We start from the raw sequence: 23,603 nt of genomic DNA, 5'->3' as shown, positions 1-23,603 counted from the left end.
AGGCAACTTTCTCTTAGACCTAGGACTCTGCGCCTACCCACCTGCAGGGCCGGGCAACAGTGGGAATGAGTGCGGCAGGCTGGAGTAAGGCAGTTGGGCGTGGTGGGGACTGCGGCCAGTTGCAAGGCATGTGCCCTGTGTGAAGTGTGCCCCTTCTCAGCCCGCCTGCTGTTGGCATGTGGGAGGCCCAGGGGCTGCGTGCTAAGGATGATTGTTTTCTGGCCCGTGTGCAGAGAGAGGATGGATCCCCACCTAAGATTTGGTTGAAACGTCAAGGTTGATGATGTCACACACGCACCAACAAGATAGGAGAGGTTTATTGCTTATATAATGGGGGGCTCTGCGGAGAGCAGGCAGGCCTCCCTCGCAGATCTGAGATGCCTTGAGAGTGAGGAAAGGAGACTGGCCAGGTGTTTCATTGTAGTTGGGGGTGGGGCTGGGCTGAGGGTTCCGCCACACAGGCCAACACCATGCATGGTTTGAGTCTTATGGATGCAGACCCCAAAGGAGGGAGCACTCAGGCTTGCTCATCCGCTTGCCCAGGTGTGGAATGGAAGGGGAGGAGGGAGGCATGAGGCTGAAAAACCCAGACTCTGTTACAATGAGGAAAATAATTATGGCAGTAGTGTTAGTATTAACTGTACTAAATATTGAGTGCTTCTGCAAGGCCAGGCCTGTTCTAAGCACTTTACATGGGTTTTTCTTTTCCTTTCTTTTTGGAGCTTTTTAATTGAGATAAAACTCACATAAAAGTTATTCTTTTATTGGCTGGGCGCGGTGGCTCACACCTGTAATCCCAGCACTTTGGGAGGCCGAGGTGGGCGGATCATGAGGTCAGGAGATAGAGACCATCCTGGCTAACGCGGTGAAACCCCATCTCCACTAAAAATACGAAAATTAGCTGGGCATGGTGGCAGGCACCTGTAGTCCCAGCTACTTGGGAGGCTGAGGCGGGAGAATGGTGTGACGAGGGAGGTGGAGCTTGCAGTGAGCCGAGGTTGCACCCCTGCACTCCATCCTGGGTGAGAGAGCGAGACTATGTCTCAAAAAAAAAAAGACGTTGTTCAGCGAGACTCCGTCTCAAAAAAAAAAGTTATTCTTTTATTATTATTTTATTTAATTAATTAATTAATTTTTTTTTTTTTTTTTGAGAGAGAGAGTCTTGCTCTGTCGCCCAGACTGGAGTACAGTGGCGCGATCTTAGCTCATTACAACCTCCACCTCCTGGGTTCAAGCAATTCTCCTGCTTCAGCCTTTCGAGTAGCTGAGATTACAAGCACGTGTCATCACACCTGGCTAAATTTTTTTTTTTTTTGTATTTTTGGTAGAGACAGGGTGTTACCATGTTGGCCAGGCTGGTCTTGAACTGCTGACCTCAAGTGATCCACCTGCCTCGGCCTCCCAAAGTGCTGAGAATACAGGCATAAGTGACCACAAAAATTCATTCTTTTAAAGGGTGCAACTGAGTGGCCTTCAGGATATTCACAGTGTTGTGCCACCATCATCACTATTTAATTCCAGGACATTTCTGTCACCCCAAAAAGAAACCCAGTACCTTTGAGCCATCATTCCCATTCCTCTCTCCTCCCATCCACTGTTAGCCACTAACCGCCTTTCTCCCTCTGTGGATTTGCCCCTTCTGGGTGTTCACAGAAGCGGAGTCCTACACTGTGTGGCCTCTTGTGTCTGGCATCCCTCACTCAGCAGCATGTGCCCAAGTTGCATCTGTGCCGTGGCGCGTTACTGCCACAGTCCTTTTACAACTGCGTGATATTCCACGGTATGGGAGCACCCCGTGTGGCTTAGCCACTCAGCAGCTGATGGGCGTTTGGGTTGTTTACACTGTGGGCTGTTAGGAGTAACGCTGCCGTGAATATTTGCTTACAAGTTATTTGATGGACAGAGGTCTGCTACATTCTCACCACAGCCTTAGGGTATCAGTACTATCCCTATCCTGATTTTATACATGAAGAACATGGATCCCAGAGGTGTCAATTATTAGCTAGGCTCTGGGCTCCAGAATCTTCCAGGTTTTCTAGGAAAAGCTTGAAACCTGGATTTCGATAGGAAATCTTTGATTTGGAAGTGCCCACTGGCCAGACAAGCATGTGGGCAATTTTGAACCTTCCATTGGCCATCCCTGCCTTGGAGTATGGGCGGGCGGGCAGGACAGCTGGTATTTCAGACAGCCCCGAATCTGAGTCCTGACTTGGCTCCAACACGCTGAGGGAGCCCCAGCGAACCGCTCAGGCACTCTATGCCTTGATGTCCCCCACTGGAAAAGTGAGATGAAGCCTTGCCCCCTGTCTCCTTGGGCTGTTGGCTCAAATGATGATAGGAGATGGAGGCCAAGCACTTGGAAAACTGTACAGGATCGTTCCGAGGCAGAGGTAGGCAGTGTTAATAACAGGGACAGATAGGCAGGGCCAGGAAAGGTGACGGAGAGGGCAAAGAGTGTGACCAAGACCAAGCAGGAGCAAGAGAAAGAGGGCCGTGGCTAACACCTAGGGAGCACTCGCCTGTACCAGCACTTTTATTTTTAAGAGATGGAGTCTTGCTCCATCACCCAGGCTGGAGTGCGGTTGTACAGTCACGGCTCACTGCAGCCTCAACCTCCCAGGCTCAAGCAATCTTCCCACCTCAGCCTCCTAAAGTGCTGGGATTACGGGCAGGATCCCACGCCAGACACTTTGGGAACTCTCTGTGTCTTACCCATGTAATGCTGCCAGCCACACTGTGAGATAGGCACCCGTATTACCCATCCTACAGCTGGGGCACAGAGGGGAAGCTGCTTGTCCAAAGGCACACAGCCTGGAAGTTGTAGAGCTGGGATTTGAACGCAGGCACTCTGGCTTCTCCCAAGAATGGGAGAGAAAGCAGAAGGAGAGGTTGGGGAGAAAGAGCGAGAAGGCATCTGGATGAGAAGGAATGAGGGGCCAAGGAGCACAGATCGAGGAGAAAGGGAGAGGGATGAAAACCAACCGTGAGAAAGAGATTGAGGGGAGAGGGCAGAGCGGGGAGAGGGCAGGAGGGCGGGGAAGGAAGAGGGAGAAGGAGAGGAAAACACACTGGGCCAGGAGCTCCTGAGAGAAGAAACCACACTTGCCCTCCCCGGAAACCCACAGTGAAAGCACAGGAAGGGGCTACTCTGGGCCAGTGTGGTTTCGGTTTTGCCTTTTATGACTCGGATTGTTTGATAAAAATAGCAAACCCCAGCGCCCAACCTGCCTGAGTCATCCATTCCTTCAGCAGTCCCTTTATTTATTTATTTTTTAAAGTAGAGGTGATCTCACTATGTTGGCCAGGCTGATCTCAAACTCTTGGCCTCAAGCCATACTCCTGCCTCAGCCTCCCGAAGTGCTGGGATTACAGGCGTGAGCACTGCGCCCGGCGGCTCAGTGGATCCTTAAGCAGCACCTACCGTGTGCCTGGCCACGGTGCCGTCACAGACACTGTGCAGGGGGAGCGGGGCTGGTGAAGACGCTGCTGATGCAGAGCTTGCATTTGGGTCACACCACCATCGGGTGGCATCGCCCCAGAGCAAATCGCCCTTTACTTCTGCCAGTTTGCACCAGTCGAGAAGAGGTGGTGGAGTTGTATGTCCCGTAGCTTAAAGCAATAATGATAAAACAAGAACAAGCTGAATCGTTACGGTTATTCGAGCAGTGGACACTTTTATCCCACTCTGCGCCATGCTCTAAGCACTTGATTAAACCTTATCTCTCTGTCCAGTACTGAATTATAATGTCATACTCCTGGGCCTCCCCGGAGCTGTGTGGGGGAGCCACCATCTGTCGTCAGTCACATGAGTCCCTGCAGCTGCTCACTGTGGCGCGCTGGGGAGAACTGTCCATGAGCAGCAGCTCAGGGTCAGGCACATGCTGCCCTCCACAGCCTCTGCCTTCACGGATGGAAGGTGGGGCTTGTGTTAGCTTCCTGTGGCCGCTGTAACAAGTTACCACGGTGAGTGGTTTAACACAGCACATGCTTATTCTCCTGCAGCTCTGGAGGCCAGCAGTCCAGAATCACTGGGTACGGAGTTTAGGTGTTGGCTCTGCTGGTTCCTTCTGGAGGCCGGAAAGGAGAAGTCAGTCAGGGGCCCCAGCAGGGCCTCGGGAGGTAGAAGGCATGGGGCACCCTGGAGCTCAGCAGTGGGCTGGGCTGCCTCTGCTGGCCACTTGTTGCTTGACCTTTCAAATGACAGCGGGACCCTGTGCCTCAGTTTCCTCATCTGCAAAGGGGAGATGGTAATGCTACTGCCCTCACAGGGCTGCAGTCAGGAGAGTGAAATGAGTAGAGTGATGCCGGGAAAATAGCCAGCGCCGTGTACATGCTCCCTGGTGTTAGGGTCAGGATGAGTCCCAGAACAGTGCTCCTGCTCTAAGTTCAGGACCGGCTGACTTGGGCAAGGGGAGGCGCTCACCTGCCTGCCTGGCAGGCCCAGGTCTTCATTTGGCACACGTCGAGTTTTTCCATGTGTCAGGTTTCTGTCCAGCAGAAACCCAGATCTGCCACCCCAGATCACAGAGTCCAGAGCCCTGGGCTTGTGGCCCGTCTCCGTTGGGGCCCGTGGCCAAGCCCTTTTCTTGGCCAAGCCCTTTTTCCCTTCTGGCCTCCCTTGACTCCCTCTACATTGGAAATTGCCCAGCTAGCTTTCCAGGCTGTTGGCAGCAGGGCCAGTTAAAAAAGTTAAAGAGAAAAGCCTACTATAATCTGCAAAGCAGTGCAGGAAAATTGTATCAAATTGCCGGCTTTTCCTGCCTGCCTCTGAGTGCCAGGCATGTATGCATTGTCATTGACCTCATGGTGCCTCTGAGAGACAGGTACTGTTCCTGTGCCTGGGTTCCAGACAGGGGCGGATGCTTGGTCATGATGTCACCGCCTGCTCCTGCTCCAGCATGATCCCCCCAGTGCTCTCCCCACAGCTGGAAAGGACCTGTCTTTCCCCAAGATGTGGGTCCTGCATAAGTCTCTCTCTCTTCCCTTGGGCTCAGAGCACCCTTGGCCTTGAATGTGTAGAGCTGGCTCCCAACCCTGCTGCAGCTGGAGCTTCTTGAGGGCAAGGACGGCTTCTTGGTGACTTTGTCACCCCCCGTCCTTCAGCCCAGTGTCTGAGATGATACCAGCCTCGATGGTGAAGGGAGGGTGGGAGCGATGAGAGCAGAGGAAGGAGGGACACCAGCATGAGTTAGGGTGCGCGGGCAACAGTAGCTCAGCTCACGGGCTTTGGGATTAGGGAGACCCAGGTCGAGCCAGCTCTGCCACTCCCCAGCTGCGGAGCCCTGGTGTTATGGGGATGTTTTAAAGCTGTCACCTGTGGAGCAATCCTGACACGCCAGGCTCCGTGCTGGGCTCTGGGCTGAGTGGGCTCACCGAGCAGTGTGCGTGCAGGGGGACGCAGACTCTTGCTGCACACATCGCTGGTGCTGCTCTTACTCCTGCCTGTCTGTTGAGTCCTTGCAGCCAGTCTCCGGGTAGGCCTTATTGCTCCGATCTTACAGACATGCAAATGGAGGCCCAAAGTCACACAGAGTGGAGGGAGGAGCTGGGGTTTGAACCCTGGCCAGCCTGGCGTTTCTTGGCCTCTCTCCTCTTCTCGTCTGTCAGATGGAATGATGCATGTGAAGCCCACACTTAGCACAGGGCCGGAGACGTGGTGGGGTCTGTAAATGAACAGTAAGGGCTCCTGGAGCAGGCTCTGTCGAGGAACAAGCAGGCAGGGTGCTTATGGGGAGCTGCCTCAGGGATCAGAACCCAGGGAGGGGTAAGGAAGTAGGCGGGGCACAGCGGGAGGCGGCGCTGTAGGGAGGGGGTAAGGAAGCAGGCGGGGCAGAGCGGGAGGCGGCGTTGTGATGCAGCCCAGTGATGGCCGCAGCCGACCCTGCGGGGCTCTGGAGCAGAAGTGGTCCTTCAGCGTGGGTCTGTGTTGGGCCAGGAGAGGCTGGGCCTTTATGTCCACCTTAATCATTGGACCTGGGTCACCCTGGGATGTGGCCTTGGATGAGGTCACTCTGCACTAGGACGCCCCTAATTCCCCAGCCACAGGCTGTGACAGTACGTGGAAACTGTCCACCAGGAAGCTCCTCAGAGGCTCAGTGCCCAGGGCTGTTACTGGGGAGCTCATGTGACCCCCTCTGTCTGACATGTATCCGCATTCCAGGTTCCCCAGGGGAAAGAAGGCGTTGCACAGAAACCACAGTGATTGCACAAGCAGTTTAGGCTCAGCGAGCCTCACTCACTTTAGGGGATTCTGGGAGCCCTGCCAGAATCCAGGCTCCCAGACCTTGCCAGGAGAGCCGCCTCAAGCCTGCTGCATTAACCCTTCCTGCACGGCTGGATAGTGACAGAGAGAAAGAGGGAGAGGAAGCTTATTTAAAACTAGGAAGCAGCAGGTCGTGAGAGCCAAGAGTGCGCTTGACCTTGTCGGAACCAGGGCACCAGAGCCGCTCCTCATTGCTGGGAAGTTTGGGGACGATGACCCTGACCTTCCCTGCGGTTATAACCTCGCTCCCTTGTTTGTTCCCCCATAGCTGCACCCACCTCCGCCCTCGCCTATGACTCAGAACTCCAGAAGCAAAAGTTCTCGCTTAAACTGGTAAGTGACCCTGCAGGTGGGGGGCAGCTTGGAGGGGAGGGACTTTCACAAACACATCCTTGACTTCTGAGCCCCTCGCTGGGAGAGCTCGATTGGGGACCAGGGTCCCCACCTGCAAGGAGCAATGAATCCGTGGGCAGGGCAGGCACCTAGTTGTCCATCATCCCAGGGTGTTAGAAACCGACAGTTGGATCCACCCGAGTCTGGCTCTGATGCTCCCCGGCTGTGTGACCTGGGCAAGCCCATCCCCCTCAGAACTCAGTTTCCTCATCCATGAAATGGAGCCACTGATACCCACAGGGTGTGGCCCACCTGCCCCCTACCACCAGCCTCGCAGTGTGCACATATCGAGCACCTACTGTGTATCACCGTGCTGGGTGTGGGGTCCAACAGAGAACCCATCAGATGGGGTCCTCGTGCTGAGGATTCAGTGAAATCACACATCAGGGGCAAAGCATGAGTTTCAGCTTTCGGACATGTGCGCTCGAGGGTGGGGCCAAAAGGAAACAAAGAGAAAGGGAGAGTGGCCACGAGGGTGAGTCTTGCCTTCCACACAGAGGAGGTGCCTAACAGAAGGGCATCATCATGGTTCATAACCCCGCCATCATCCCTGGGTGCTGGGATTACGGGTGACTTTTATTTTCTTTTTGTTTATCCAAATTGTCTCCCACCCCAGAAAACCAGGGACAGCTGGGTGGGTTGCCCTCCCTCCGCCCTAGATGGAGACCATGAGAGTGGGTCAGAGCATGGGCTGTAGAGCTGGGCTCACTAGTGATGGGTAGCACCTGCTTTGAGAGCCTGGCATGGCCTGAGCCAGGCTGTGTTTCACAAGCACTGCTTCATTGAATCCTCCCAGCGGGGCAGCTACCGTGTCCCATTTAATGCTTCTCTGCGTGGTTCAGGTGTGCCTGGCACAGTACGCACCCCATCAACCTGAGCTGTTCCTGTTATTACTACTGTAATTACACTCATCATCCTAGAAATACAGCCTTGCTCTCTGTTCGTGCATCTAATCTCATCAGCATTTCCTGAGGCTCAAAACTCGGGGATGAAGAGTTGGCCCCAGGCCCAGCCCTGGAGAAGCTCCCAGTCTGGCGGGGGCCGTGCCATGTCCCAGTCCCATCAGGAAGAGGGATGGACTGGGAGGGGAGCACAGGGCACCCGGCTGACCAGAGAACATTCACCCTCCCATCCACTGGGAAGGCAGCTCTGTTCTGAAGCATTCGAAAGGTCAGGGCTGAATGCCCAGTGGTGTTCATCCATCCATTTATTCATTCATTCACCAAGCCTTTCCTGCAGCCTCCTGTGAACTGAGTGCTGGGGACTTCTGCAGAGATGGGTCAGACCCAATTGCTGCCCTGAAGGAGCTGCCCCCTTGGGAGAGTGGGGCAGGCATGAATACACCACGTGAGATTGCTCAGGGCCTACATGGCTGTGCCCATGTCGCTCGTGTCAGTCACTATGGGCTTCGCCGGCATCGTGGGGAGGACTCCAGGACGCAAAAAGGGAAAAGGAAGGACAAGAAGAGGAGCTGGGGCAGGGAGCTAGGCTCACTAATGACCAGTAGCAGCACCTGCTTATTGAGAACCTATTATGTGACAGTCCCTGGGCTGAGTGTCACAAGCATCATGTCATTTAATTCTTTTGGGTTTTTGTTTGTTTTGAGACAGAGTCTCTCTCTGTCGCCCAGGCTGGAGTGCAGCAGTGCAATCAAGGCTCACTCAGCCTCGGTCTGCTAGGTTCAAGTGATCCTTCCACTTCAGCCTCCCAAGTAGCTGGGACCACAGGCATGCACCACCACGTCCAGCTGATTTTTTTTTTTTTTTTTTTTTTTTTTGATAGAGATGAGGTCTCCCTGTGTTGCCCAGGTTGGTCTGGAACTCCTGGGCTCAAGTGATCCTCCCACCTTCACCTCCGAAAGTGCTGGGATTACAGGGGTGAGCCACCTGTGCCCAGCCAACTCTGTACTCTTAAGAACCCAGCTGCACGAGTTGTGTTTTAATTAAAATATTTGGTGGTGGTGTTGTTTTTGTTTGTTTGTTTGTTTGAGACAGAGTCTCACTCTGTCACCCAGGCTGAAGGTACAATCTTGGCTCACTGCAATCTGCACCTCCCAGGTTCAAGCAATTCTCCTGCCTCAGCCTCCCGAGTAACTGGGATTACAGGCACGCACCACCGCGCCTGGCTAATTGTTGTATTTTTAGTGGAGGCAGGGTTTCACCATGTTGGCGAGGCTGATCTAGAACTCCTAACCTCAAGTGATCCATCAGCTGCCTTGGCCTCCCAAAGTGCTGGGATTACAGGCTTGAGCCACCCTACCTGGCCATTGGTGTCATTTTTAACAAATACCCAATATTAATAGTGGCTTAAGCAAGATGATATTTTTATTGCTTTTTCACTTAAAATCAGGGGCAGTTTTCCAGAGCTGATATGATGATTTTATAAACAAGGGGCCCTGTTTCCTTCTGTCTTTTTGCACCAACATTTTCAACGCATAACCTGCATCTCTTGGGCTGTAGTGGCTGCTTCAGCTTCCACCATCACATCTGCATTGCAGCCAGCTGGAACAGAAGAGGAAAGGAAAGCTCTTTAAGGGCATCACTTGGAAGTTGCCCACGTTTCTTCTGCTCACATCCTCATTGGCCAGAACTTGGTCATGTGGTCGTTCCTCACTGCAAAGGAGGCTGGGAAACGTAGTTTTTAAACTGAACGCCACATTCTAGGAAACACTGTGGCTCTTAGAAAAGAAACCTGGGTACCGGGAGGTAGCTCGCAGTCTCTGATGTGTGTTTGTGTGTAGTACCTGAGGAATCTGGCTCTGATGTGGGGACTCGATGAGGAACCTCATCATCGAGGGAGTAATAAATTGCCAGTGGGAACTGGGGGCCCTTGTCTGAGACTTCAGTGTGACAGCCTTCTGCCTCTCCTGTCCCCCACCAGGATGCCAAGGATGGGCGCTTGTTCAATGAGCAGAACTTCTTCCAGCGGGCCGCCAAGCCTCTGCAAGGTACCTGGCAGGGAACTGGGCAAGGAGGGGAGAGTGAGGGGGACGCCAACGTGGTCACAGCCCCTGGCTTCTACCTGCTGGCGTGAGAAGGGTGGGTTTAGATTATAGGCCCAGGTTTGCTCCCATCTGTGCCCATAACCTGAGTCCTGTCACCCCTCAGGCCTCAGTGTGTGTTGTGGCTGGCTCACACCAGCTCTTGGAAGCCAAGTATTACATTTTCAGGCTGGGTGTGGGTTGACGCCTATAATCCCAGCACTTTGGGAGGCTGAGGTGGGCAGATCACTTGAGCCCGGGGGTTTGAGACCAGCCTGGGCAATATGTCAAAACCTTATCGCTACTGAAAATATAAAAATTAGCCGGGTGTAGTGGCATGCGCCTGTGATTCCAGCTACTCAAGAGGCTGAGGTGGGAGGATTGCTTGAGCTTGGGAGGTGGAGGTTGCAGTGAGCTGTGATTGTGCCACCGCACTCCAGCCTGGGCAACAGAGCCAGACCCTGTCTCAAAAAAAAAAAAATTAAATTTTCAGGAAGATGGCAAGCTGGTAGATACATATAGCTAGTATTAGCAATTAAATTATATAGACCGGGCGTGTTGGCTCACGCCTATAATCCTAGCACTTTGGGAGGCTGAGGTGGGTGGATCACCTGAGATCAGGAGTTCGAGAGCAGCCTGGCCAACGTGGTGAAACCCCATCTCTACTAAAAATACAAAAATTAGCCAGGCGTGGTGGCATGTGCCTGTAATCTCAGCTACATGGGAGGCTGAGGCGGGAGAGTCACTCGAACCTGGGAGGTGGAGGTTGCAGTGAGCTGAGATCATGCCACTTCACTCCAGCGTGGGCGATAGAGTGATACTCAGTCTCAAAAAATATATAAAATAAATAAATTAGATAATCTTACAAATATATTCAAAACAAAAGTAATGAACCCTCAGAAACTCATCACTTTCTAATTATTTCCCTACATGTCCTGTGATCTCTGCCAGTGAGGTTGTGTGCACTGTTGTCTCTGTGTGGAAAGAATGCCGCATGGCGGCTGCCGCTGTGCGTCTCCCCGACCCACCTCCAGTCATGTCATGTTGGTAGCTTGGAGGTGGCCATAGCAGGAGTATTTACACTGCAGAAATTAGCAAATGCAGCCGGGTGTGCTGGCTCACGCCTGTAATCCCCACACTTCGGGAGGCCGAGGTGGGTGGATCACCGAAGGTCAGGAGTTGAAGACCAGCCTGGCCAACATGGCAAAACATCTCTACTGAAAATACAAAAAAAGGGCTGAGCGTGGTGGCTCACGCCTGTAATCCCAGCACTTTGGGAGGCCAAAGTGGGCAGATCATGAGATCAGGAGATCGAGACCATCCTGGCCAACATGGTGAAACCCTGTCTCTACTGAAAATACAAAAATTAGTTGGGCGTGGTGGCGCGTGCCTGTGATCCCAGCTACTCAGGAGACTGAGGCAGGAGAATCGCTTGAACCTGGGAGGTGGAGGTTGCTGTGAGCCGAGATCACACCACAGCACTCCAGCCTGGCGACAGAGCAAGACTGCATCTCAAAAAAATAAATAATAAATAAGATTAGCCAGGTCTGGTGGCAGACGCCTGCAATCCCAGGTACTCAGGAGGCTGAGGCAGAAGAATCGCTTAAAACCAGGAGGCAGAGGTTGCAGTAAGCCAAGATTGCGCTGTTGCACTCCAGCCAGGGCAACGTAGTGAAACTTCGTCTTAAAAAAAAAAGGAAAAAAGAAATTAGCAAATGCTACCCATCAGGACTGACTTCCCTGGACAGCCAGCTGTTAAACTAGCGTCAGCTGCCATTGGTTCTGGTCCACCCTGCTGACATCTGGAAGACAGGCAGAGGCACATTCTGGTGATGTCATGGCTAGATTAGACACGTGTTGATCTTGTTAGCTCTATGTGTGAATTCGGAAGTAACCCTGTCATTATCCCATCTCTGCACTCCAGATTTGTATACACTTCCTCCAGAACCACCATGTTCACCCCATCACCTACAGACCTGGATCACAGACGTTCATGCATCACCCATGCCTGCGCCATCACCAGCCCCTTCCCACAGTCACCCACCCACAATGTTGTCATCTCCGACAAGGAGACTCAGAGGCGGTCTGGGCACTCTGTGCTTCTGCTCTGAGAACTGGCTCTTATTGCCATGGGCTTGGGACTGGCTGTGTTCTAACTTCAAGCCCCTGTTTTCCGCAGTCAACAAGTGGAAGAAGCTGTACTCGACCCCGCAACTGGCCATCCCTACCTGCATGGGTTTCGGTGTTCACCAGGACAAATACAGGTGAGCTGCTCTACTCACTGGTTGCCTCACCGGCCCCTTTCCTCCTCTTCCTGTCGTGAGTCCAGGCATGGCTGGGACCCCGAAGCTGTGGGCCAGTTCTTCCTACCTTCTCGTAGTTTTGACCCAGTTTGCTGCCCAGCCAGTCAGAACCTTTCATCTCACCTGGGACCAGGACCTTGCAGCCCCCGCCACAGTCCATCCTGGGCAGCCAGTTCTCCTCTCTCACCTGTTCATCGCCCACCTCCTGGGGTGCTTGTGTCTTCCAGGTTCTTGGTGTTACCCAGCCTGGGGAGGAGCCTTCAGTCGGCCCTGGATGTCAGCCCAGAGCATGTGCTGTCAGAGAGGTCTGTGCTGCAGGTGGCCTGCCGGCTGGTGCGTACCCAGAAGTCGCTGAGCTGCTGCGTCAGGGAGGGCGCGTCAGATCCTAGTTTAGCAGGCTCTTCAGTCATTGACACATCCGGCCCCCACCTCCCTCCGCCGCACACTAGGGGTTGGCTCACTGACATGGCAGGCGGTTAGAGCCGGGATGTTGGGGGGTCAGTCCTGTGGAGGGCCCTTGGGGGGCCATGAGCATTGGAGGAAGGAGCCCCTCCAATGCTCAAACTGAAGGCTTAGATTAGGCTTCCTGGTGGAGGGTGTTTCTTAGCCAAGACTCAGGATGAGTGGAAATAGCAAGGTGCTGGGTGGAAGAGGCAGAGGATAGATGAGAGGATGGTTCGGCCAAGGATACAGCTGGAGCAAGGCTTATGTGGAATAGAGAGCATATGGCATTTGTTCATTAATTCATTCATTCATCCTCATTAAATATTCATCAGGCACTTGCTGGGTGCCAGATGCTGTCCCCAGGGCTGGGTGCAGAGCAGGGAGCAGCACAAACATGATTTCTGTGTCTTGGAGCTCACAGTCTAGTGGGAGGGGCCAACAGTAAATCAAACAGTTGCACGAACTATGACGAGTGCTCTGAGTAGAAGTGGCCCGTGCTGTGATGGAGAATAAGAGGGCCCAGTTTGCATGGCTGGAGGGATGGACATAACCAAGGGAGCGACATGCTGAGTCCTAAGGTCTTTATGTTCAGTATCTGCACTATGGCCCTGCAGTGGGGAGAGATGGAGTTGGTGTGGACAGGCCAGCAATGACCACATCACAAAGGGCCTCGCACAGCAGGCTGAGGGGGCTGGGATCTGTCTTGAGGGCACTGGAGAGCCACAAGAGTGCGGGGATTAGGGGAGGGCAGGGTCAGCTCTGGGTACAGAAAGGCCCTCAGGGGCCATGTGGGGAGGGACTGGAATGGGGAGAAGAATCTGAGTGAGGGTCCATTTGGAGAGGACAAGGCTGAGGAGGGTCCCGGGCCCTGGGGATGGAGAGTCTATAGAAGGAGAACGAGCAGAACTTTGGCCCTGGGGTCAAAGAGTGTTGGGGATATGATCGGAATGTAGCTGATACTCGGGCAGCAGACACAGTTGAAGAGTTGGCCTGGTGCAGCAGCTCACGCTGGTAATCCCAGCACTTTGGGAGGACGAGGCAGGTGGATCACTTGAGCTCAGGAGTTCAAGACCAGCCTGGGCAACATGGCAAAATGCCCTCTCTAATAAAACTAGAAAAAATTAGCCAGGTGTGGTGGTGCGCACCTGTAGTCCCAGTTACTTGTGAGGCTGAGGTGGGAGGATCACCTGAGCTTGGGAAATCAAGGCTACAGTGAGCAGTGATTGCACCACTGCACTACAGCCTGGGCAACAGGAATGAGACCCTGTCTCAAAAATATGTATATATACACACCCCAAAAAAAAGTCTGGAGCTCAGTGGGACAGCTGGAGCTGGAGATCAAGATATAAATTGCTTAACAAGGTTGATTTCTGCTCTCTAGGACAGGTGAGAAGAGCTCTTTTGATATTCACAGGTGCTGAGTCATTTTTGCAGACAGACATTAACCCCTTCTCCCTCTCCTGAGTTTGCCATCAGCTGAGAGAGAAATATAGGAAGCCACGCATTAGCTCAACTGGTGAGCTCCCTGACAGCCTGATTAGAGGCATGCTTAATGTGCTATCACAGCGGGCTCCTCATGCTGCCCCAGATTTAGTCAGGTTTAACCCCCAGTCACAGTGCCAGACGACCCCAGGCCTTAATAGTGGGGCTCCCTGCCCCAGTCTGCACCAGAGGCTGTGTTAGTCTTACTGCTTGTGCAGACACTGGCTTGCTTCTTCCCCCAGCTGGATGCCCTGGAGTTCCTCCATGAGAATGAGTATGTTCATGGAAATGTGACAGCTGAAAATATCTTTGTGGATCCAGAGGACCGGAGTCAGGTAAGAGCCAGCTCCTGCCTACTCCGGAAGATCTCTGGGCTCAGGTTCCCATCTGTCTCCAAACCTCTATTTATTTCACAGTGCTTTATTACAGACAAAGGATTGTTGTCCATCATATATAAAGAGCTCCTTCAAATAAATAAGAAGTAACTTAGTAGGAAAATGGGCAAAGGATAAGAAAAGCAATTCTTAAAAAACAAAATCACAGGCTAACTAAATAATATGAAAGGTATGGCCAGGCACGGTGGGTCATGCCTGTAATCCCAGCACTTTGGGAGGCCGAGGCAGGCGGATCACGAGGTCAGGAGATCGAGACCATCCTGGCTAACATGGTGAAACCCCATCTGTACTAAAAATACAAAAAATTAGCCAGGCATCGTGGTGGGCGCCTATAGTCCCAGCTACTCAGGAGGCTGAGGCAGGAGAATGGCGTGAACCCGGGAGGCGAAGGTTGCAGTGAGCCGAGATCGCACCACTGCACTCCAGCCTGGGCGACACAGCGAGACTCTGTCTCAAAAAAAAAAAAAAAAAGAAAAAAGATATTCAACCTCCTTAGTAATCATAGAGATGTAACTTAAAACAAGATGCTATTTTTACCCTCTGAACAAAATTAAGAATGATTTTGAACTTGAATGATTAAGAATTAAGAACAAAATTAAGATTTGAAGCCAGCTCTCCTGTCTCTGGGCTCGTGCTTCTCACTGCTCGTTGTCAGGCAGACTTGTTCCTCCTGGTGAGAAAATCGCCACCAGCAGATTAGGCTTAAATCCCCAAAGCTCAGCAGCCCCGGCAGAAACAGACCTGAACTGCGTGGACTGAGAAGTCGGGGGAGACTATCCCAGATGAAAATCCTGGAACTAAGCATTAGGAATCTTCAGAGAAACAGAACTGGCAGGGTGTGCGTGTGTCTGTCTGTGTGTGTGTGTGTGTAGAGATTTATTACAAGGAATTGGCTCATTGATAATGGAAGCTGGCCGGGCGCGGTGGCTCAAGCCTGTAATCCCAGCACTTTGGGAGGCCGAGACGGGCGGATCATGAGGTCAGGAGATCGAGACCATCCTGGCTAACACGGTGAAACCCCGTCTCTACTGAAAAAAAATACAAAAAAACTAGCCGGGCACAGTGGTGGGTGCCTGTAGTCCCAGCTACTCAGGAGGCTGAGGCAGGAGAATGGCGTAAACCTAGGAGGCGGAGCTTGCAGTGAGCTGAGATCGCGCCGCTGTACTCCAGCCTGGGCGGCAGAGCGAGACTCCGTCTCAAAAAAAAAAAAAAAGATAATGGAAGCTAAGCAGTCCTGAGATCTTCAGTTTGCAATCTGGAGACCTAGGAGAGCCAATGATGTGAGTTTCAGTTTAAAGGCTAGCAGGCTTGAGACCCAGAAAGAGGGGTTGTTTCAGTTCCAGTCCAAAGACAAGAAAAGACCAATGTTCTAGCTCAAGCAGTCAGGGAAGAGGAGCTTCTGGTTACTTAGCTTTTTATTCTCTTCACATCTTGAGTTGATCGAATGAGACCCACCCACATTAGGGAGAATAATCTGCCTTAGTCTACAAACCCCAATGTTTGTCTCTTTCACAACACCCTCATAGACACTCCCAGAATAGGGTTTGGCCAAATGTCTGGGCACCCCATGGCCCAGTCAAGTTGCCACATAAAAATGGCCATCCTGGCCAGGTCCCGTGTCTCACGCCTCTAATTCCAGCACTTTGGGAGGCCAAAGTGGGAGGATCGTTTGAGCCCAGGAGTTCGAGACCAGCCTGGGAAACATAGGGAATCTCGTCTCTACAAAATAAAAAATAATAACCTATCCAGGTGTAGTGGCACACACCTGTGGTTCCAGCTACTTGGGAAGCTGAGGTAGAAGGATCACCTGAGCCCAGGAGATTGAGGCTGCAGTGAACCATGATCGTGCCACTGCACTCCAACCTGCGTGACCAAGCGAGACCCTGTCTCAAAACTTAGAAATATATATATATATATAAATGAACACCACAAACTGAACAGAAAAACAGGGAGCAGGGGAAGTGTATAGGTCTTACATAGACAAAACCAACAGTTCTCCACTATCCATATGGTGGAATAAGATACAGCCATTGAAAAGAAGACATGGGGCCGGGCGCGGTGGCTCAAGCCTGTAATCCTAGCACTTTGGGAGGCCGAGACGGGTGGATCATGAGGTCAGGAGATCAAGACCATCCTGGCTAACACGGTGAAACCCCGTCTCTACTAAAAAATACAAAAAAACTAGCCAGGTGAGGTGGCGGGTGCCTGTAGTCCCAGCTACTCGGGAGGCTGAGGCAGGAGAATGGCGTGGACCCGGGAGGCGGAGCTTGCAGTGAGCTGAGATCCGGCCACTGTACTCCAGCCTAGGAGACAGAGCGAGACTCCGTCTCAAAAAAAAAAAAAAAAAAAAAAAAAAAAAGACATGAACTGGGTACAGTGGCTCACACCTGTAATCCCAGTGCTTTGGGAGGCCAAGGCAGGAGGATCACTTGAGCCCAGGGTTTCAAGACCAGCCTGGGCAACAGGGCAAAACCCCATCTTTACAAAAAATACAAAAAATCAGCTGGGCATGTGGCGCATGCCTGTAGTCCCAGCTACTCGGGAGGCTGAGGTGGGAGGATCACTGGAGCCTAGGAGGCTACAGTGAGCCGTGATCGCGCCACTGCACTCCAACCTGGGTGACAGAGTGAAACCCCATCTCGAAATAAATATTTTTGAAAGAAGATTTAGTTAACTTTGTGTATCAGGCAGAAAGCATTTAACTTTTGTTTTAAACTTAGTTAAGCCTCGTAAGAACCCTTTGAGGTGGGGACTATTATCATTTTACAAATGAGAAATCATAGCAGAGAGTAGTATAGCTTTCCCAAGGTTGTACCGCCACCAGCGGGCTGAGCTGGCATTTGAACCCAGGCCATCTGGCCCCAGAGTTAATGCCCAGAACCGCTGTTAAAGTGTTAAGTGCTGGTGTCCAACAGGTCTGGTGTGAGGCCTCTGGAAAACAAGAGCCCCTCCCCATCCATATATGTTACCTGGTTATTAAAAAAAAATGTGGAATGGTGCATAAGAAACTGTTACTAGTGGTTATTTCTGAGCAGTGGGTTTTAGGGGCTGGGAGGAAATATGATGGCTGGTTGGGGTTTTTTTTACTTCACATCGTTTTTGCTATGAGCATGGCTTAGTTTTATTAGTGAAAAATGTCATCTTTGATGGAATGGTTGTTTTCAGTTGTGCTCCTCACCTCCAATCTGTATGGCTTCTCCCTGTGTCCACAGGTGACCTTGGCAGGCTATGGCTTCGCCTTCCGCTATTGCCCGAGTGGCAAACATGTGGCCTACGTGGAAGGCAGCAGGAGCCCTCACGAGGGGGACCTTGAGTTCATTAGCATGGACCTGCACAAGGGATGCGGTACGAGGCCAGGGAAGGGTTTGGGACCATGGAGACATGCTTCTCATACAAGGGCAGCTCTAGGAGTTCACAGCCAGAGACAGCAGGTGGCCACACAGGACAGGCACTAAGGGCGCCAGGACGGATCAGGACCACAGACAGCGTCCTGACCACTGTGGGGGGTGGGGGGTGGGGGTTGGTTAGCGGTTCAGCACCAAGGACAGTGGGAGGCTGGGCACTGGGGAGCCCTGAGTTCCAGAGGTTGGGATTCAGGATCTGGCGTAGACTTGAAAGATGGGAGTTGCCTAGGAGTCATCCAGGAGGGGCTGTTTGAGGAGGTGGTTGGCCACCACGTCTGGAATGTGGGAGGGAAATCTGGGCAGAGGCTCTGCAGTATCTCGGGAGTTTATCAGCCGAAGCCCTGGGAGAAGATGGGATCATCCAGGGAAAGTGTAGAGAGTGGGAAGAGGGCCCGGGGCAGATTTCTTGAGCCCCTCTTTCTCACATCCCTTTATATCATGGCCGTCCACATGCTTGCCACGTCCTCCCACCAGACTGAGCTCCTCCAGGGCAGGGAAGGTACCCCTGCCCCCAGCATCGGGTGGTGGAAGGCCAGCACGGACAACAAGTAGTGCTTGTCGAGTGCTTACACAAAGCGTTGTCTAAATTAAGCATTGTCTTATGCTCAGGAAGCATAAGGAAAATACACCATCCGGGTCTCCCGGCACTTCCCCACTGAAGCTGGGATTGGTACCCATCCTCCTGGGCTCCCATGTGTTCTGTGTCCTTTGTCACTCAGGTAGTCCCACACCATAGCTGTCTCCCAACAAGGCTGTCATGGGCTGGGACCCGATAAGATCCCAGTCTGAGTTTTCAGAAATCAGCTGAGCCCAGCACACGGATGCTGAGGATTGAATGAGTGCATGAATGAGAGAAGAGTGGATGAGGGTGACCTGAAGAAAGAGGCTGAGGGGATGGTTGAGTGAAAGTAAGTCAGAATGAGAATAAGAGTCAGCTTCTGCCTACTCATGAAAGTGAATGAGCAGAGGAGACAGCCCATATGGCTGGAATGCTGAGTGCATGAGCGCGTGGTTGAGTCAGTGAGAGAGGGGAAGGAAGGGGGTGGACGCACTGGTGAATGGAGCATCCAGACTGAGGTGCCACCTCTACCCTTCCCTTCCCAGGGCCCTCCCGCCGCAGCGACCTCCAGAGCCTGGGCTACTGCATGCTGAAGTGGCTCTACGGGTTTCTGCCATGGACAAACTGCCTTCCTAACACTGAGGACATCATGAAGCAAAAACAGAAGTGAGTCGGGGGGTCAGCAGAACCCCTGCAGGTGGGCAGAAGCCCAGAGCCCAGCTGGGGGCAGGCGGGAAAGGGAAGTGTCATCTAGCAGAGCCCAAGTCCTCTGAGCTGCACAGACATGTGCTGCACTGTCCACGAAGCAGGCGAGGCAGGTGTTCCGGAGCCACGCTGCCTGGGCTTGGACTCTGGCCCCACCACTGTGGGGTGTTAACGTCTGCAAGCCTCATTATCCTTCTCCATGAGATGGTCTCCTACTAGCGCCCACCTTACGGGACTGCACAAGGGTTCAGGGAAGTCAGGTATACACAGCACTTAGCACAGGGCCTGGCTCGTAGAAAATGCTCGTCATGTGTGGGGCACCGTGACTCATTCATTACAAACACGCAGGCAACCTGAGCAGGACAGGCCCAGGCCCTGTCTCAGCACTGGTAGCACCCCCCATCCAGTGTTCACACCACCAGATCAGTGCCTTCACCTCTGTGTGTAAACCACCAGGTCTTACCGTTGCTGGTTTAAACATTCAGCACCAAAGCCAGTGGACAGTGGAACATATGGGGAAGTTCTGGGGTGAGATTGAACACTAAGGGCATTGAGCAGCTGGACACAGGGAGCTCTAGGGATATGGGTTCAGCACTAGGGACAGCAGGCAGCTGGGCGTAAAAGGGAGGCACTGGGGGGTGTGTTCAGCACCAAGGACAGCAGGCGACGGTACACAAAAGGGAAGTGCTAGGGATGTGGGTTCAGCACCAGGGACAGTGGGCCGCTGGGTGCAAAATGGAAGCGCGGGGGTTGTGGGTTCAGCACCAAGGACAGTAGGCAGCTGGTCCTAGCTGGCGTGCTAGGCGTGCACTTCAGACAAGAATAAGAGTTACCCAGGCCAGGCACGGTGGTTCATGTCTTAATCCCAGCACTTTGGGAGGCCAAGGTGGGTGGATCGCGAGGTCAGGAGTTCGAGACCAGCCTGGCCAATATGGTGAAACCCTGTCTCTACTGAAAATACAAAAATTAGCCTGACGCAGTGGCAGGTACCTGTAATCCCAGCTGCTTGGGAGGCTGAGGCAGGAGAATTGCTTGAACCTGGGAGGTGGAGGTTGCAGTGAGCTGAGATCACGCCACTGCATTCCATCCTGGATGATAGAGCAAGACTCCGTCTCTCGGACTTGTTGCCCGAGTCATCTGGGAGGCAGCTGACCATCTCCGTCTGAAGTGCAGGAGTGAAGTCTAGAGGGAGACTCAGATCCCGGGAATATCTCAGGAGCTGTCAGCTGAAGCCCCAGGAGAGGATGAGATTATCTAGGAAATCATATAGAGTGGGAAGAGGGTGAACCCTCCAGTGAATGGCATTGAGTCCCTCCTACTTCCCTGTCCTTAGTGTGCTGTGAATTCCTTCCTAGTCCTTCCCTCACATAAAGCCTTTCTCATTTTATTTTACTCCCTTCGTATCTCCCAACTTCTTTCCCTCAATCAGGGACAGCTGCTCAAGCACACTTAACATGTGTTCTGCTGACGTGTTCACTTAGATGTATTTATACCCTCAAAATCGCGTGCTGGCCGTGGTCCTGTGTGTGATTTGCGTAAGTGATATTCCGCTCTGCATCTTATGTGTCTCTGGCTCTCTTCAAATTTAACCCTACCCCTACATGTGGATCGAGTTCACTGCTCCTGACTGCTGCTTCTAAATCAATTTTCTATAGATATGTCTGTGTTCTTAAACTATATATGGTGGTACTGTGTGTTTAATTTGTATAAATAGTACTATGCTCTAAACCTCATGCTGTTTCTTGCCTTCTTTCACTCAATGTTATGTTTTTAACTTTAGCTATACAACTAGTTCACTACTTCCGAATGCTCCTAAATGTGTTAGTTTAGATGCATCTGTGTCCTTAAAAACTCTGTGACGTTCTTGGGTGCGTGTTTAATTGGCGTATGTGGCACCATGCCCAGAATTTCATCCTCCTTCAGACGAGGGGATGTGTCTCGTCATTTTGACTTCCTCCTACTGACTGTTCAAAGCTAACATTTATTATACACTTGTCTGTGCCAGGCATTGCCCCTGGTGCTTCCCCTGCATCCTCACAACTGTTCTGAGCTGTGTACTCTCATGATCTGTGGCACAGAGAGCTTAGGTAATCAGCCCAGGCCACACAGCTACTCAGCAGGGGCTCCTGGACTCAAACCCAGGCCATTCAACTCCACAGACAGCCCCTGTCACCTACATGCTGCTTTCCAAGTGGAGGAGGCTTATGAGGTGAACTGGTGGTGCCTGGGCCCAGCCTACCTTCACTCAACAAATACTGAACCCCTGCCATGTGCTAGGCTCTGTTCTAGGCCCTAGGGATACAGGAGTGAGTAAGACAAAAATCCCTGCCCTCAGGGAGCTCACATCCTGTTGGGGGAGATAGGAGCTAAAGAGTGAAACACACGGTGTGTCAGAGGTCAGACTGATGGGGATCCCGGGGCCAGGTCCTGGGTGTCCACTGGTGGGACTGTTGGTGGGGGTGTGCAGCACACTTTTAGGTCTGATGTCGGCGGCAGGTCTCACAGCGATGGTAACAGGTAAATTGCCCCCTGAAGGACCATGAAGCTTTAAACAGTGGCAAGAAGGATATCACACACAGTTTGGTGCTCATTTGCCCCAACATCCCTGCAGAAAGAGGGAGGGACAGAGAGGCCTTCAGCCCCCAGACTTCTGCAGGCAACCTCTGCATGGGAAGCCGGCCTCAGAACCCGCTAGACAGGTCCATTGCCCCATTTTCTTGGAGCTTGTTTTCACACTTACTCCCTAGTTCACACTTACTCCCTAGTTCACACTTACTCCCTAGTTCACACTTACTCCCTAGTTCACACTTACTCCCTAGCTTTAACACATGGTGCTGGGGTTTTCTGCTCACACTAGTGAGACAAAGGTGTCTTTTGAAATGAAGCCAGGTGAAAACGATGAGTCACAGAATGAGCAGCCCGCTGGAGTCCCCGTGTGAGTGAAGGTAGTGAAATGCTCCCTCACACACTCTGATGGGTTAGCTCAGGACAAGGCTGAGCTGCTCTCACGAGGAGACCCCAAAACACTGCAGCTTCCATGAGGGAGGGTTCACATCTCTAACTGACAGTCCCAAGACAGGAGACTGAGGGCAGTAGTAGCGCCTCAATTCCCTGTGACACACACACATCCTCCTCTGGATGCAACAGAGAGCACACATTGTGGGTGCCCAAGAAATAGGGGCGGATCTGGCACAGTGGCTCATGCCTTCTAGCACTTGGGAAGCTTAGGCGGGCAGATTGCTTGAGCCCAGGAGTTTGAGACCAGCCTGGACAACATGATGAGACTCCATCTCTACAAAAACTGTAGCCGGGTGTGGTAGCACATGCCTGGAGTCCCAGCTACTCAGGATGCTGAGGTGGAAGGAGCACTTGAGTCCAAGGAGGTGGAGGCTGCAGTGAGCTGTGATTGTGTCGCTGCGCTCCAACCTGGGCAACAGAGTGAGACCCTGTCTCAAAATAAAAGAAAAATCGTAGTGGAATGAAGAACAACTAAGGAGTGAATGCTGAGCCTGCCCAGGCTTCATTGTGGACACAGAGGTCAGGCAGACGCAGGCCCAGTGTCGGGGGTTCCAGGGCTGGGGGGAGACACGGACAGGAAGCAGGAGCTGCAGGTGAGGGTGGAGGTAGCCCGGCACTGTGGGAGCAGAGGGGAGGCACAGGACCCCGCCGCCGGCTCCTGGAAACCCTCACCTGGGAGATGCCTGACCTGGTCTGTAGGGAACGCAAGAGCCTCCCAGGTGGGCAAGGGGGAGGCAGGATTCCTAGGCAGACAGGACAGCATGTCTCTGCACCCTCTCCACTCATGCATTTAGTGCCAGGTTCCTGAGGCCAGTGGCTGTGCTGGACACCCAGGTGAGAATCAGCCCACGGTGCCTCTGCACTCCGATCTTGTCAGGGAAGCCGGTCCCCGAGGCTCCCCTGGGTTGAGTCTTCTCCCCACTCCCCTTCCTAACTCCTAAGAGCAGTCACGTCACCCTTTTCACATCCCCTCACCTAAAGAGACTTGATGAACGTGACGGGTTCACAGAGAGGGCCTGCACTCGTCGACATGGTGCAGGGTGAATAAGCGGTCACAGTAATCATCTCGTATCAATGATAGCAGCATGGATAACAGTAATTCCACAGCCCCTGCTCCAGACCACAACCGTAGAGGGCCAGGCGCACGGAAATGCTCCCTGGAGAGTAGCTGGTGATGTTGACACTGTCCCCCAGACACCCCTCCTCACCCCCAGCCCAGCGTCTCTTAGCCCAGACCGTAGCCAAGGGGACCACAGGGGGGCGATGTTGCTACATGCTCGTTTCCTGGCACCCTAAGGTGCCCTGCGCTAGGACGTTTTACTGGTATACGTGGCCTTTTTCCATTCATTCAACAGATACTCACTTTTTGCACATTATAGTTCACGACAGGCAGCACGAGTAAAAGAAGGAGGAGAGGCAGTTTGAGTCCCTGAGGCTGTCTGGCATTCAAGGCCCATTGCTGGGCAAAGCACAAATGACAGCCAGCTTTGGACCCGCTCTCAGGGCTCCCCAGCTGGTCAGGGAGAGCCCACGGCAGGGGGTGGCAGTGGCGTTGCTGTGCAGCGTGTAACGTCCTGTCGATGGCACAACCGGGCCTTCCTGCGCTTGTATGTCGATGGCTGCCATGGGACATCCGCGAACCTACACACAGGCCCAGG

The 23,603-nt window shown here is 52.8% G+C and overlaps 1 protein-coding gene across 4 annotated transcripts in view; it reads left to right on the top strand.

The window, feature by feature from the left end:
• Nucleotides 1-23,603, top strand: part of VRK3 (VRK serine/threonine kinase 3) — a 49,520-nt gene that overhangs the window by 18,760 nt on the left and 7,157 nt on the right. For all 4 annotated transcript variants that reach the window (XM_050771508.1, XM_050771505.1, XM_050771504.1 and 1 more), the window contains 7 exons: nt 6,531-6,595; nt 9,536-9,602; nt 11,815-11,899; nt 12,166-12,271; nt 14,107-14,199; nt 17,472-17,604; nt 18,768-18,888. In XM_050771508.1, the coding sequence (XP_050627465.1) occupies nt 6,531-6,595; nt 9,536-9,602; nt 11,815-11,899; nt 12,166-12,271; nt 14,107-14,199; nt 17,472-17,604; nt 18,768-18,888 (670 nt within the window). The remainder of the gene's footprint in view (nt 1-6,530; nt 6,596-9,535; nt 9,603-11,814; nt 11,900-12,165; nt 12,272-14,106; nt 14,200-17,471; nt 17,605-18,767; nt 18,889-23,603) is intronic.

The sequence above is a fragment of the Macaca thibetana genome, chromosome 19 (assembly GCF_024542745.1).
Source record: "Macaca thibetana thibetana isolate TM-01 chromosome 19, ASM2454274v1, whole genome shotgun sequence".
Taxonomy (NCBI): domain Eukaryota; kingdom Metazoa; phylum Chordata; class Mammalia; order Primates; family Cercopithecidae; genus Macaca; species Macaca thibetana.
This window is presented reverse-complemented; position numbering and strand designations above follow the sequence as displayed.